The sequence below is a fragment of the Herpailurus yagouaroundi genome, unplaced genomic scaffold (assembly GCF_014898765.1).
Source record: "Herpailurus yagouaroundi ecotype Mexico unplaced genomic scaffold, PumYag 77, whole genome shotgun sequence".
Taxonomy (NCBI): domain Eukaryota; kingdom Metazoa; phylum Chordata; class Mammalia; order Carnivora; family Felidae; genus Herpailurus; species Herpailurus yagouaroundi.
In genome coordinates this window covers 81,419,157-81,433,810 of record NW_024412388.1, presented here as the reverse complement: position 1 = coordinate 81,433,810, position 14,654 = coordinate 81,419,157, and the positions used below count along the sequence as shown (strand labels likewise).

At 42.3% G+C, this 14,654-nt stretch overlaps 1 protein-coding gene across 3 annotated transcripts in view; it reads left to right on the top strand.

Moving 5' to 3' along the window:
- Positions 1–14,654, top strand: part of ALG14 (ALG14 UDP-N-acetylglucosaminyltransferase subunit) — a 102,781-nt gene that overhangs the window by 85,553 nt on the left and 2,574 nt on the right. Inside the window, exon 4 of one of the 3 annotated variants that reach the window (XM_040471041.1) lies at positions 761–1,224. The exons of the other annotated variants lie outside the window; for them this stretch is intronic. Coding sequence (XP_040326975.1) covers positions 761–994 — 234 coding nt within the window. The 3' untranslated portion in view covers positions 995–1,224. Of the gene's footprint in view, positions 1–760; positions 1,225–14,654 lie in introns of those variants that run through there. 3 annotated transcript variants of the gene reach the window in all.

Sequence of the window (14,654 nt, the reverse complement as noted above, 5' to 3'; positions counted from 1 at the left end):
CACACACACACACACACACACACACACGAATACACAACCAGAATATCGGAAACAAGTGCTTTTATGTATCCTTTTGACTCAGAATTAAAGAATCAGATAATCCCCTATAAAAATTCATAAACATTTCTTTATACATAGGTTAAAGATATTGCGGGTTTAGTTCTAGGCCACAGCAGTAAAGCAAATATCACAATAAAGCAAGTCAAATGAATTTTGTTGGTTTCCCAGTGCATATAAAAGTTCTGTTTACACTCTACTAATATTCTGCTAAGTGTGTGATAGCATTATATCTAAAAAACAAACAGTACAAATGCCTTTATTTAAATATACTTTATTGTCAGGGCACCTGGGTGGTTCAGTTGGTTGAGCGTCCAACTTCAGCTCAGGTCATGATCTTGTGGTTTATGAGCCCAAACCCAACATCGGCCGTCTGCTGGTAGCGTGGAGCCTGTTTGGGATCCTCTGTTCCTCTCTCTCTCTGCCCCTCCTCCACGCTTTCTCTCTCTCTCTCTCTCTCTCTCTCTCTCTCTCTCTCAAAAACAAACATTTAAAAAAATAAATACACTTTATTGCTAAAAGATGCTACATCATCAGAGCTCGTAGTGAATTGTAATTTTTTTGCTGGTGGGGGGTTTTGCCTTGATGTTGACTGCTGCTCACTGATCAGGGTGATAGCTGTGGAGGCAATTTCTTAAAACAAGACAACAGTGAAGTTTGACACATTGATTGAATCTTCTTTTCATGAATGATTTCTCTGCAGCATATGAGGCTGTTTGCAAGCATTTTACCCACAGTAGAACTCCTTTCAATATTGGAATCAATCCTCTCAAACCCTGACACTGCTTTATCATGTAAGTTGATGTCATATTCTCAATCCTTTGCTGTCATTTCAACAGTCTTCACAGCATCTTCACCAGGAGTAGATTTCATCTCAAGAAACCACTGTCTATGCTCATTCGTAAACAATTCCTCATCCGTGAAAGTTTTATCATGATTACAGCCATTCAGTCTCATGTTCAGGCTCCACTTCCCATTCTAGTTCTCTTGCTATTTCTACCACACCTGCTGTTACTTCTCTCACTGAAGTCCTGAGCCCCTCCAAGCCATCCATGAGGGTGGGAATCAACTTCTTCCAAACTCCAAATCATGTTGACAATTTGACCACCAATCATGAATGTTCTTAATGTCATCTAGAATGGTGAATCCTTTCCAGAAGGTTCTTAATGGACTTTGCCCAGGTCCACCAGGGGAACCATATATCTATATCTATATGTGTTGTGTTAGGCATGAAACAACATTAATCTTGTTCTACATCTTCCAGGCTCTTGGGTGACCAGGTGCAATGTCAGTGAGTAGTAATATTTTGAAAAGAATCTTTTTTCTGAGCAGGAATTCTCAACAGTGGGCTTAAAATATTCAGTAAATTATGTTATGAACAGATGTGCTGTAATCCACGCTTTGTGGTTCCATTTCTAGAGCACAAGCAGAGTAGGTTTAGCAAAATTCTTAAGAGGCCTAGGGCTTTCAGAATGATAAGTGAGCAGGGTGCCTGGGCGGCTCATCAGTGAAGTATCTGACTCTTGATTTCAGCTCAGGTCATGATCTCATGGTTCATGAGCTCAAGCCCCACGTTTGGCTCTGTGCTGACAGTGCTGAGCCTACTTGAGATTCTGTCTCTCTCCCTCTCTCTCTGCCTCTTCCCCACTTGTGCACTCTCTCTCTTTCTTTCTCTCTCTCTCAAAATAAATAAGTAAACACTAAAAAACATATTTAAAAAAAAATAGTAAGTGCGCATTGGCTTCAGCTTAAAGTCACCAGCTGGATCAGCTCCTAGAGAGTCCTCCTGTCCTTTGAAGCTTTGAAGCCCAGTATTTGAAGCCAGGTATCTCTAGCAGTGAAAGTCTTAGATGGCATCTTCATCCAATAGAAGGATGCTTTGTCTACATTGAAAATCTCATTTAGTGGAGCCCCCTTCATGACTTGACTTAGGTAGGTCTTCTGGATACCCTGCTACAGCTTCTACATCAGCACTTGCTGCATTACCTTGCACTTTTATTTACTGAAATGGCTTCTTCCCTTAAATCCCTTGAAACAACTCCCGCTAGAATTAATTGCTTCTCTCATTTCCTACCAGTGTTCCTATTTTAGGAAAGAGTCATTAGTGTCGCCTTCAGCCTTCTTAGAATCGAAGAGAGTTGGGGTCTGGCTCTGGATTCGGCCTTGCATTAAGAGAATGTTGTGGCTGGTTTGATCTTCTATCCAGACCACTAAAACTTTATTCATATCAGCAATAGGATCGTTTTGCTTTCTTATCATTGGTGTGTTCCCGGGAGTAGCACCTTTAATTTCCTTCAAGAACTTTTCCGTTGCATTCACAACTTGGCTAACTGTTCGGCAACTTTTGGCCTATCTCGGCTTTCATCATGCCTTCCTCACTAAGTTTAGGTCATTTCTAGCTTTTGATTTAAAGTGAGAGACATGTGCCTCTTCCTGTCACTTGAACACTTGGAGGCTCTGGTAGGGTTATTAATTGGCCTAATTTCAACACATTGTGTCTCATGGAACCAGAGAGGCCCGAGGAGAGGGAGAGAGATGAGGGGAACGGCTGGTTGGTGGAGCAGTCAGAACATAACACATTTATCAGTCACGTTTGCTGTTTTATATGGGTACAGTTTGTGGCACCTTACGACAATTACAATAGTAACATCAAATATCATTTGTCACAGATTGCCATAATAAATCTAATAATAATGAAAACATTTGAAATAGTGCAAGAATTACCAAAATGTGACCCGGAGACCTGAAGTGAGCAAATGCTGTTGCGAAAACAGCACTGATGGACTTGCTCGATGCAGGGCTGCCACAGACCTTCAGTTTGTTAAAAACAAAAGCAAAAACAAAAACCACTGTATCTGCGGAACATAATAAAGCAAAGTGCAGTAAAACAAGATATGCCTGTAGTGCAAAAATAATCTCTGCATAAATTATCTAAGAAGAACTGCTGACTAGATCATGAAGACTATCACTTATCTAGTTAAGAGAGGGCCTTGACAGAAGTCAGGAATTATATAACTGCTCTGATCAAGCCAGTTCTTCCTGTTTAGAAAGGGTACTCCCTTTTCTTATAAAAATGTTAACCATTTTTTTCTATTTAATCTGCTGAAAGCCTTTCCTAATCCATCCGAGTCCAGTGGCATGTTCTGGTCTGCCACTTACGTCTCTATTAAAGCTATAAAATATTAGTAACAGTTGTCAGAATTTCACCTTCAATTAAACTCCCTGAGTCCTATCTGCCCTGGAGCCCTCCTTGCCTTTAAGCCTACTTCCAGCTAATGGCGGATCTGGTTAACAGGTGCAGGGCAGAGCCAGACCGGGATGGTGGACAGGAGAGACTCGTCTTCTAGAAGTTGGGTTGGAGTCTCAGCTGTATGATCTTACATAGGTCATTTCATTTCTCTGTGCTTTAGTTTTCTTGTCCAGAACATGAGAGCAACAGCATCCTCTCCAGAGAACGATTGTGAGGTTTAAGTGAGGTAATTATGCAAAATGTCACACAGGTCCTGTGCCTGGCAATAGTAGGTGCCTGTAAAGGTCGAGGTCTTGCCCTTCTTTCTCAGGCAATAGGGAGAGGACTGAGCTAAATGACTCCCAGAGGCTGCATCTAGCGCTAGCCATCTGCTTCTGGGAGAGCAAGTGAGTATAGGGTGCAGGGAAAACAAAGGAAAAAATACTGACTTACTACGATTCAAAGATCTCTGTGAAATCATTTCAGACCATGGAAAATACAGTGAAAGCAAACAAACACCAAGAAGGCGGGAAATGAACGTCACCTTGACCGTTTGGTCCTGAGAACCGGAAAACTAAAAAATTCAGTTTCCTCAGCTGCTTCCAGGAAGGGTTAGGAGAACAATGTTTGATTAGCCTGACAATGATCTTTAATATTGATGCAGAGCAAGCATGGCTTAACCAGACCAAAAAAAAAAATTTAAGTGTTAATTTTACATACGTATTTACTTTTTCATGATGGAAGATCAGGGCAAGGAATGAAACGCCAACCCAGTGTGTCCCCAACAAGATCTGAGTTCCTTCGCCTACTCCCCACTCAGAGTGGGAGGATTGGCCGTCAACATGTATAGAGTGCCCAGCTCTGTGGAGCCTTGGTCTGTACGATCCTGCTGACACGTACTGAAACTACAGTTGACCATCCTGAGTTATGGAGGGGACACTGGAGCCCAATGTCTGCATGTCTCTGCTCCCTGTTTACCTGCCACCCCTGTTGCTGAACCCAAACCTGACAAATCAGGAAGGTCGCCAGAAGGTTGGGAGTCTAGTTTCCCATGCAAGGATAAAATAGCCCTCTCCTGTTTTGAAATGAACAAGATGAGGCTTATTCATCACGTTATCAGGCTTGCTGACCGTGTTGCAGCCACCAACTTTCACGGCCATTTGGCCACAGGCTGAGAGATACACTACTGGGGCTCCGCAGGCCCAAAGCAGGGATGCTCAAGAATCCTTCAGTTGTCTACCGTCTGTGGAAATCTGGAAAATACCACTGCTGGTAATCAGGCTCCTTCCATCATTTTCTTGCACCGGTGTCACTTGTAGGGGAGCAGGCAGGGCAAAAAAACATGACTGGAAGGTAAAGACAAAATGGATGGTTGGGTTACTCTTCTGAGGTGTCCTCTGACGGATAAGATGAATCGCGCCAGGTCAGCACTATGCCTGTGACAGAGTGAGGGAAGAGCCTTGTGAACACTCTCAAGAGTTTGAAAAATGCCATAATTACACTCCTTGACTTTTGGATGGATCATAATAATAACTGCCATTTATTGAATTTTTAAAATGGGCCAAGCACTACATCAGATGCTTTTACACGTATTAGCTTATTTAATCTCCACAGTAACACTATTAAGTAGATGCTGTTTTCCTCGTGTTCTGGTTTGTTTCTGGTTAATGACTCTTCCCCACCCCTGACATTCTCTCCCTACCTACTACAAGCTCCCAAGAAGAAGAATGCATTAAAGCTTATTATTTGCCTCCCCACGACACCATCATGCCAGTGTCATCTGGCCCTGTGTGTCTTTGTTTCCAGTATTTACCACGAGAAGCCAAACCCCGAAGATAGAGTTTCACCTGGACATAACAGCTCTGTGAGATTATGATCTGTCTCAAGCTCCTGCCCCTCCCTAACCTCCCAAACCCTTTCATTAGCCCTCAGTAACTTACAGTCAGTCCACAAAATCTGCCTCTTCTTTCCTGCCTCTTGCTCTGGTGTCTCTTTTCCTCAGAAGACCACACCACTTCATCACATATTTGCTTACAAGTCACCTCCTCCCAGCTCTTACTTGACCTCCATATCTCCTCTTTCCTTAGCCTGCTCTGTGTTGTATGTTCACACATGCATCTGTTATTTTCTGTCTACCCACTGGAACGTTCACTTTGTGAAGTCAGGGACTTTTGTTCATCAGTACATTCCTAATACCCAGAATAGTACCTGGCATGTTATCTTTGCTCAATAAATACTTCTTGAATGAAGTAATCCATAATTGAGGAAACTGAGCCATGGAATGGATAAGCAGTTTGTCCCTGGTCACACTGCTGTGAAACAGCCAACCCATGTCTGTGTGATCGTAAATCCCTGGCCCATAAGCACCATATTGTCCAGCCTCTTGATGGATTATGTGAATGCAACATAAACAAGAATATTCTGACTGAACTGGAGTAATCAGTGTCAATATAGGGAACTTAACTGGAGAAGATCCTACAGGATGAAAATTTACTGTTGTTTTTTTGTTGCAATGTGCGATATTGTGATTTAGAAGAAAAGCATGTTTATGGCCATTCAGGTGACCCAAAATATATTTCTCGTATATATTTGGTCTTAATCCACAGTTCCTGACTCAAAGCTCCTCTAAAGCCCTTAGAATTTCCTAAGTGATGAGAGCAGTAAAGGTTTTATTTGGAGAGTCCTTAAGATGGGGGCTGGTTGCCAGTGTAGCCAAACGTGTGATTAGAGGGTTAGCGCTTTAAGTGCCAACCCCCCTCCCAACCTTCAGAGAGGGGACAGAGGCTGGAGGTACATTCAGTCACCAGTGGCCAATGATATAGTCAATCATGACTGTGTAAGGAAACCTCCACAAAAACCCGAGAAGACAGGGTTCAGAGAGCTTCTAGGTTAGTGAACACATGGCGATTTGGGGAGAATGGCAAGTTCCAAGAGGGCATGGAAGCTCCACATGCCCTTTTCCCATACCTTGCCCTGTGTATCTCCTCATCTGGCTGTTGATTCATATCCCTTAACATCCTTTGTAATAAATCAGTAATCTAGCGAGTAAATGGCTTTTTCTGGGTTCTGTGAGCTATTCTAGCAAATTAATTGAACTCAAGCAAGGGATTGTGGGAACCTCTGATTTAGAACCATTCAGGCAGAAGTACCAGTAACAACATGGGCTTGTGGTATCCTGAGTTCGAGCAGGTAGCTGGAGCCTCCAGTTTGTAGCCTGTCAGCCAGAAGCACAGGTACCATCCTGGGTGTGTGACTGGTATCTGAAGTGAAGGGTGGACTTACAGGACTGAGCCCTTTACCTTTGGAATCTGATTCTGTCTCTGTGTAGGTAGTGTCAGAATTGAGTTAAATTGTAAGACACCCGGCTGGTATCTAGATCACTGTTGGTGTGGGGAAGCCTACACACACACACACACACACACACACGCACACACAAAACACACACACGTTGGAATTTGGTCCAGGAACCTAATTTACATTAGGAACAGTTTTTTTGAGTTGTCACCAAGCGAAGTGCAAGTAATTGATAATTTGAGGAGCCAGCAATAAAATCAGTATCCTTACAACATGAGCACATTAGCCTAGATCAAAAGCAATTTATTAAATTTACCTTTTTAAAAGAAGATGAAAGCAAGATCATGACTTGAGTCGAAGTCGGACGCTTAGCCGACTAAGCCACCCAGGTGCCCCAGGAATGATTTTTTTTTTTTCAACGTTTATTTATTTTTGGGACAGAGAGAGACAGAGCATGAACGGGGAAGGGGCAGAGAGAGAGGGAGACACAGAATCGGAAACAGGCTCCAGGCTCTGGGCTATGAGCCATCAGCCCAGAGCCTGACGCGGGGCTCGAACTCACGGACCGCGAGATCGTGACCTGGCTGAAGTCGGACGCTTAACCGACTGCGCCACCCAGGCGCCCCAGGAATGATTTTTTAATGGCAAAGAAGAGAAATTAAAGATAGTGTAAAGGATGTCAATTTTTCATTGAAATACTGTTCATACATTTGTTGTATTAGTTTTAGGCATACATCGTAGTCATTCCATATGTCTATAAATTAAGTTGTACTTAACCACAAGTGTAGCTATCATGTGAAAGCACACAACAGTATTACTATAGGATTGACTCTATGCCATTGGCTGTACCTTGTATCCCTAGGACTTACTCATTCCGTACCTGGAAGCCGGTATCTCTCTCTCAAAGGTGTCAATTCTTTATCTAACCTAAGTATTTTGGTGGTAAACACAATTACCTCTTGCTCAGCATGTGTAAATCGGCGGTCTATTTTTCTGTGAACACTGCTTAAAGCATCATTACAAATGATGTCATTAAATTAATAAGTTCGGTTTCATTCTTCACTCACAAAAAAAAAAAGAAGAAAATGAAAGCTATACCTGTGTCAAGAGAAGCTAGGAAGTATCCAGGTAGACTATAGCACGTTCATGCTGCAAAGCAGTGAATGCCTATGTAGCACATGGAATGGAAGCAGTGATGGAATTGGAAAAGTAGACCTCAGAATGCTACATACACAATGATGACAACTCTGAAAATTCTGTGTGTTAGCAGTGGAATTGTAAGAGACCTTAAGGTTCATAAATAGCTGTTGATTCTAGTGTTTAGGATTCATTTGGTTATTTCACATTATTTTTGATATTTAGATGTTTCTGTTTAACTGTCAATACTCAGATGATCAAATATCCATAAAAAAGAAGAAATGCAATGTACCACATTGTGAGCCAAGGAATACGTCATCCCGTCTGCTACTCATCCTTTTCCTTCCTGCCGTCCATTTCCACTGGTCGTGGACACTCAGCACTGCCTTTCCTCAGGCTTCACCCGAGCTTTCTGGTCCCCTGACTAACCTCTACATGTTACAGACCACCTGCTCTCCAACTGCATTTTCTTCCTCCCTCCCTTGATTATTCACAGATGCTTCTCCCTCCAGTTTTCAGAGCTGTTTCCTCACTGCTCTTGCCCTCCTCCTCTGTGGCTGAGGTCTTTCACCTCCCCTTCCCATACTGGAGTAGTTGCTCACCTGGCCCTTCCTGTGGCATTGCCCTCATCCATGTCTCACTGTGTCTGCTCCCTGTGCTTCGGTGCTCTTAGCCCTGCCAGCGCAAATGTTGTTTCTGCCCTGACATGATCCATTCCTCGTCTGACTCTGCATTTGCTACTCTGCGTCTTTGTTCTTCCCATACCAGTACAGATTCTTGGTAAATATACTCTGGCTGGGGCACCTGGGTGGCTCAGTCAGTTAAGCATCTGAAACTTGGTTTCGGCTCAGGTCATGATTTCACAGTTCAGGGGTTCAAGCCCCACATCAGGCTCTGCACTGATGGTGCAGAGCCTGCTTGGGATTTTCTGTCTCCTCTCTGCCTCTCTCTCTCTCAAAATAAATAAACTTAAAAAAAAATTTTTTAATCCACTCTGGCTAATTGAAATAGGAAAAGAATTTAGTGAAAGGCTATTGAAAGCTAAAATTATGTGATTTATAAGAAATATATTATTTGGTCATTTGAATGAATGAATGAAATGAATATATTTCTCATATGTATTTAGTCTTGGTCCAAGATTTCCAGCTCAAGGCTCCTAAAACCCTTGGAATTTCCTGTGATAGGGCAATGAATGAGTCTTGTGTTACAGTAATGAAGGTGACTTTCGGGTCCTAGTTGCCAGGAGGACCAACCCTGTGATTAGAAGGTTGGAACTTTCAAGTTCCCCCCAAACCCCATCTCGGGGGAGGGAAGAAGGGCTGGAGGTTGAATCAGCCAATGGCCAGTGACTTAGTCATGACTATATAGTAAAGTCCCCATAAACACCCAAAAGGACTGGGTTCAGAGAACTTCTGGGTTGGTGGACACTTGGAGATTGGGGACAGTGGCGTGCTATACCTCCCCCTTCCTCTGACTATTCACGTCCTTTAATAAATTGGTAAACATAAATGTTTCCCTGAGTTCTGTGAGCTGATCTAGGAAATTAAAAGAACCTACTGAGGAAGTCATTCTAACTTCCAGGCTATAGCCTGTCAATCAGAAATACAGGTTTAATAGCCTGGGGCTTGTGACTGATGTCTGAAGTAGGGAGTGAGGAGCATTCTCCTAGGACTGGTCCTTAAACTTGTGGATGCTGGTACTATCCCCAGATAACGTCAAAATTGAGTTGAATTCTCAGTCATGCTGCTGATATCCGAGAATTGCTTGGTACTGTGTGTAGGGACACCATCCACACTCCTCCCCCCTCCACACACACACACACACACACACACACACACACACACACTTTGGAATTGGGTCTGGGAACCTTAAAAGAAGAGCTCTCAGAATTACTGAGAAAGCCAGTGAGGTTGGACTAGAAAACATGGAGGGACAAGATGGGAGCAGAACAGTTAGGGCCATGGCCAAAATTCCATGGCCACAGACCTGGTTTGGGAAGACACTTCTGCCACTACTACTGGAGAGTGAACACTGTACCTGCCACTGTGAGTACTGGACAGGAGTCTCTTCAATGGCAGCTTTGTCACAGAAACCGTTTCTTCTCCAGAGTTGCTTTTCTACACCCCTGGCTTTTGGTCAGATCTAGACAGAAACATCTGGTCAAGTCACTGGCCCGTCCACGAGCTGCTGAGGGGACCTAGAAAGGAGTCTCACTTAGGCCATGAGAGCTGGGCTCTGCTTGCTGCCACAGTTCATACGGTAAGAAATTGTTCAAACAGATTCTAGGCAGGAACAAAACCCAAAACACCACATGGCCCATTCCCAATTCATGACAGTTGTTTTAATAAACTTTCTGCAACTTCCTTAAGTCCTTGAAGCTGTTTCTTCTAACCTCTCCCTCAGCAAGAACTCTGGAACGTAGTTCAATCCAAAATTAAAACATTAGGGGTCACAGATATCTATACAAAGACATCAAACAGCATGATTTAGAACAGAAAGAAAAGGAGTCAATCTAAATTTCTAACAGGGAAGAGTTAATTGAATTACGAGCTAGCCATAGAATTAAATATAGGCAGTCATTAAAAATTATGGAATTTTAAAGACTTTTTATAACACACAAAACTATAGCTAACCAGAATTCTACAATATTTATATATAAGCTCTCACAATTATGTATGTGCATATGTGATCCTATTTTCTAGTAAAATATAAATGTTTATATAAAGATATTCACTGAAAGAGAATACACCAAAATTTAACAGATTGATGAGATTGGAAAGGTTACTTTTTTTCTTTATGCTTTTCGTGGTTTACACAATGAGCTGAAAATTATTAGCATTTAAAAGAAAATCCACTGGGAGCAAACTTCCAGTGGCATCATTCTTATCCTTTGTCGTGTTCTCAAAAAATACAATTTTTCCCAAACCAACCTCAAAAATACTCAGAATTCTAACTCTTTTCTCCTGGTGTTGAAAGAACTCACTCTTTTCTGTAGAGTAAGTTCCTCCCTCACCACCAGTTCCACTGATCTTTATGTTCACATATAGATCATTCATTCCATTCTATAAACCTTTTCCCCAGCCTGCTTCATTCACCCAGCTCCTACTGGAGCTCTCTTCCCCTTGGGCTCCCTCTTCTCCTGCCCTGTATTTTAGCCCAAAGATTCACTGGAATAGCTATCCCTGAGGTGTCCATTACTCTTCTCTTGGCCAAATCTGATGATCTTTATCTTTGTAGCTTTCTTGGCTATAAGAAACATTGATTCGTTATCTTTGACACACTTTGGGTCATAGGCTAAGTCAGGTGACCTTGTGGGTTTCTTATTTTTCTAAAATAAGAAGATGCTCTCTTAAGCACTTTATCTGACTTTGCTTCCTGTTAAGCCTTATATCTATGACGTTTTTCTTCCTGTGTCTCTGGACTATTCCTCCACCTCCGTGTTTGCTCCCTCCCGCATCTTCCCCATTTACCTGTCTACAAAGTGAAACCAGTATCCTAATAAACAGGACTGTTGATTTTGAAACCTGTGACCTCCACAGAGACTACCTGCTTAAGCCAGCTCAGCTTTGACAGTGGCCTCTAGTTCTCCAGCTTTATCCATGACCCTGGAAGCTCTGCAGAACCTTCCCTGCAGCTCTGTCCCTGCCATTCACGAGCTGTCTCCAGCCTCCACCTCCACCAGCAAGAAGCTGTTTGAAAGCCTAGCTTTCAGGCAGGTACCTCAGAGTCAGACTCTGCTTTTCTGCCCATTCCCTGCACTTGCAGCCCTAGTTGGGCTCCCCATCTGGCTTTTAATCTCTCCTTCATGTGCTCCCTGTTGGATCGCTCTCAGCTTCATGGTCTCTTACCTTCAAAACAATCCAGACCCCAAAGGTCTTGGCCCACATTGTGTGTATAGAGTTCCCACTAGGCCAGAAGTTGAGTTCAGACTCCCCAAATTAACTATATTTCTTCATACATGCCAGTGTTACGTTTCAGCCAACAGGACTTGGGCCTGTGGTGACCCACATCTACAGAGCAACAATCCTTTTGTAACCATTGATCCTTGATCCAGCTCATCTACCCTCATGACTTTATATTAGCCCTGACCTCTTTCTGTTTTCTTGACCTATAACTTGTATTATCCTTAGTACATCTTTTGGATTTTCTGCTCTCAGAGAAAGTTTATTTATTGGCTCGTTAATTCATCTATCAGGCACATGTTGAACACTTAACAGTTGGCACTACAACTAGTCAGAGGCTAGTCAGGGAGTTAGACAAAATCAAGGGCTACGTCAATTAGTACACTTTTTATTACTAGTGACAGAAGTCCTGATTCATGCTGTCTTAAGTAAAAATGGAATGTATTCCCTCACATACCTGGCAAGTCTAGAGATAGATCTGGTTTCCTTCAGGCACAGCTGGATTCATGGATCATAAATGCTACCTTTGGGACCTGGCCTGTCTTCATCTCTCAGTTCTGCTCTGTTCTGCTTTGTGATGGCTTCATTCTCAGGGTAGCAAGAGAAGTGTTAACAGTGCCAGGCCTACATCCTCCAAGGTTTTCGTATAGCAGAAAAGTCACTGCTCTCTCAGCAGCCCCAACAAATGTCCAGCTCCATCTTGTGGTTTTCTCACTGTGCTCTTCCCTGAACAAGTGACTTCTGTCAGGGGAATTTGATGCCAGGACTGGTCAGACTGGAGTCATATGTCCTCTCCTTATAGTTGGTTATGGAGTCTACCCAAGCACTTAAGTTGAGAGAGAGAGAGAGAGAAATACAGTACAATGGTTCCCTGAAGAAAAGGCAAGTGGATGTGGGATGATTTTCTAAAAAGCTGTCAGTTACAGATGAATGGATAAAGAAGGTGTGGTTTATATATACAATGGAATACTACTTGGCAATGAGAAAGAATGAAATCTGGCCATTTGCAGCACCTTGATGGAACTGGAGGGTATTATGCTAAGTGAAATAAGTCAAGCAGAGAAAGACAGATACCATATGTTTTCACTCATATGTAGATCCTGAGAAACTTAACAGAAGACAATGGGGGAGGGGAAGAGAGGAAAAAAAGTTACAGAGAGAGAAGGAGGCAAACCTTAAGAGACTCTTAAATACTGAGAACAAACTGAGGGTTGATGGGAGATGGGGGAGAGGGGAAAGTGGGTGATGGGCATTGAGGAGGGCACCTGTTGGGATGAGCACTGAGTGTTGTATGGAAACCAACTTGACAATAAATTATATTTAATATAAAAAAAGCTGTCAGTTACAGCCTTTATGTTTATGGTAAGTGTGTATGATAGAGTTACAAATGGAGTTGAGTGTAGCAAATGGAGCATTCCACTCTATATACAATGGGCAAAGGATTCCCCCCCTCCTTTACCCCTTCACTCCTTCCTTTGAGCAAAATTTAGTGAGTGCCTTTTGTTGTTCCAGGTGTAGAACATAGATGGTCCTAGAAGTTGCCCATAAGGAGCTTACAAAGTAGAAAGGAGGAAAGACAATAAAAGCAATGCCCCCATATTTCTTGAGAATGTCCATTTTAAGAAATAGAAATATGAAGAGTATTTCTGTGTTTTTTTAAAAAGACAAGATCAACCATTATATTGTTTAACATCTTTTTTACTTAAAATTCTGTTTTGTTCAATGCTTGGAATAAGTCTTTCTGATATGCTTCGTTAAACAGTGGAAACGCCACAGTCCACAGTTTTTTAATTGTCTTGCCTAGGCTTCTGTAAAATGCAGGGTCAAAACCTGTGCTTAATTAAAAGTAGCTTTCCTTCGCCAAAGTTTTCCTCAAGATGAATTTGCCATTTTTAAAAAAATTTTTTAATGTTTATTTCTGAGACAGAGAGACAGAGCATGAGTGGGGGAGGGGCAGAGAGAGAGGGAGACACAGAATCCAAAGTAGGCTCCAGGCTCTGAGCTGTCAGCACAGAGACTGATGCGGGGCTCGAACTCACAGACCGCAAGTTCATGACCTGAGCCGAAGTCGGACGCTTAACCAACTGAGCCACCCAGGTGCCCCATGCCATTTTTTTAAGTACTTGATTTATGGTTTTGTGGTTTTATCGTATCGAGGACTTCGATAGTAAGGTGCCTCAAAATAGAAATAGAGGACAGAGATAAACAAATGAATACCTTTAATTTCCACTTTTAGCTTAAGAATCTCTATTTCTGATCTGTAGCAGGTTGTTAATGCATCTCCCACCAATGGCCAGTCATTTCCCTGCCTGTATACAGACATTTCCATCAGAACATTCACAGTTTGTAATGTTCAGGTAGTGAAATGAACACACATGGATATGTACATTTGTTTCAAAGGCAACAAACGTGAAAATATTTTTGTGACATTGAAGACCCAACAAGCAATCTTTACATTATTTTTTAGCTGTAGGTTTTATTTTGTTCAGTTCCATGGAAAAAAAGATTGAGAAATGCAACACAAATAAGCCAAGGATCAGGGAATACATTAATGCAGTGGTTCTCAACTAGAGACATTTGGCAATGCCTGGAGACATTCTTAATTGTCTTGCCTACTGGAATCTTGTGGGTAGAGGCCAGGGGTGCTGTTAAACATCCTACAATGTGCAGGACAGGCCACCACAATGAAAAATTATCCTGTCCAAAATGTCAGTAATGCCACTGTTGAGAAACCTTGCATCAATAGGATTTTTAGAATTCTGAACTCTGAAAGGATCAGAACAATCTTGTAATTTAGGCATAAGACAAAACTAGAGGCGAATTAGAGTCATAGAATTAGAAGAATCCTGGAGCTGACAGGGAAAGTCATTGAGTCCACTCTCCCTGTACATATGGTAACCGAGTCCCAGGTAAAAAGTGACTGAAGCAGTAGACGTCCTCCACTCCTCAACATGCGATCAGGCAACTTGCCAAATCTCTCTGTGCCTCAGTTTCCTATTCTGCAAAAAGGGACAATAAAACTTGCCTCAAATGAT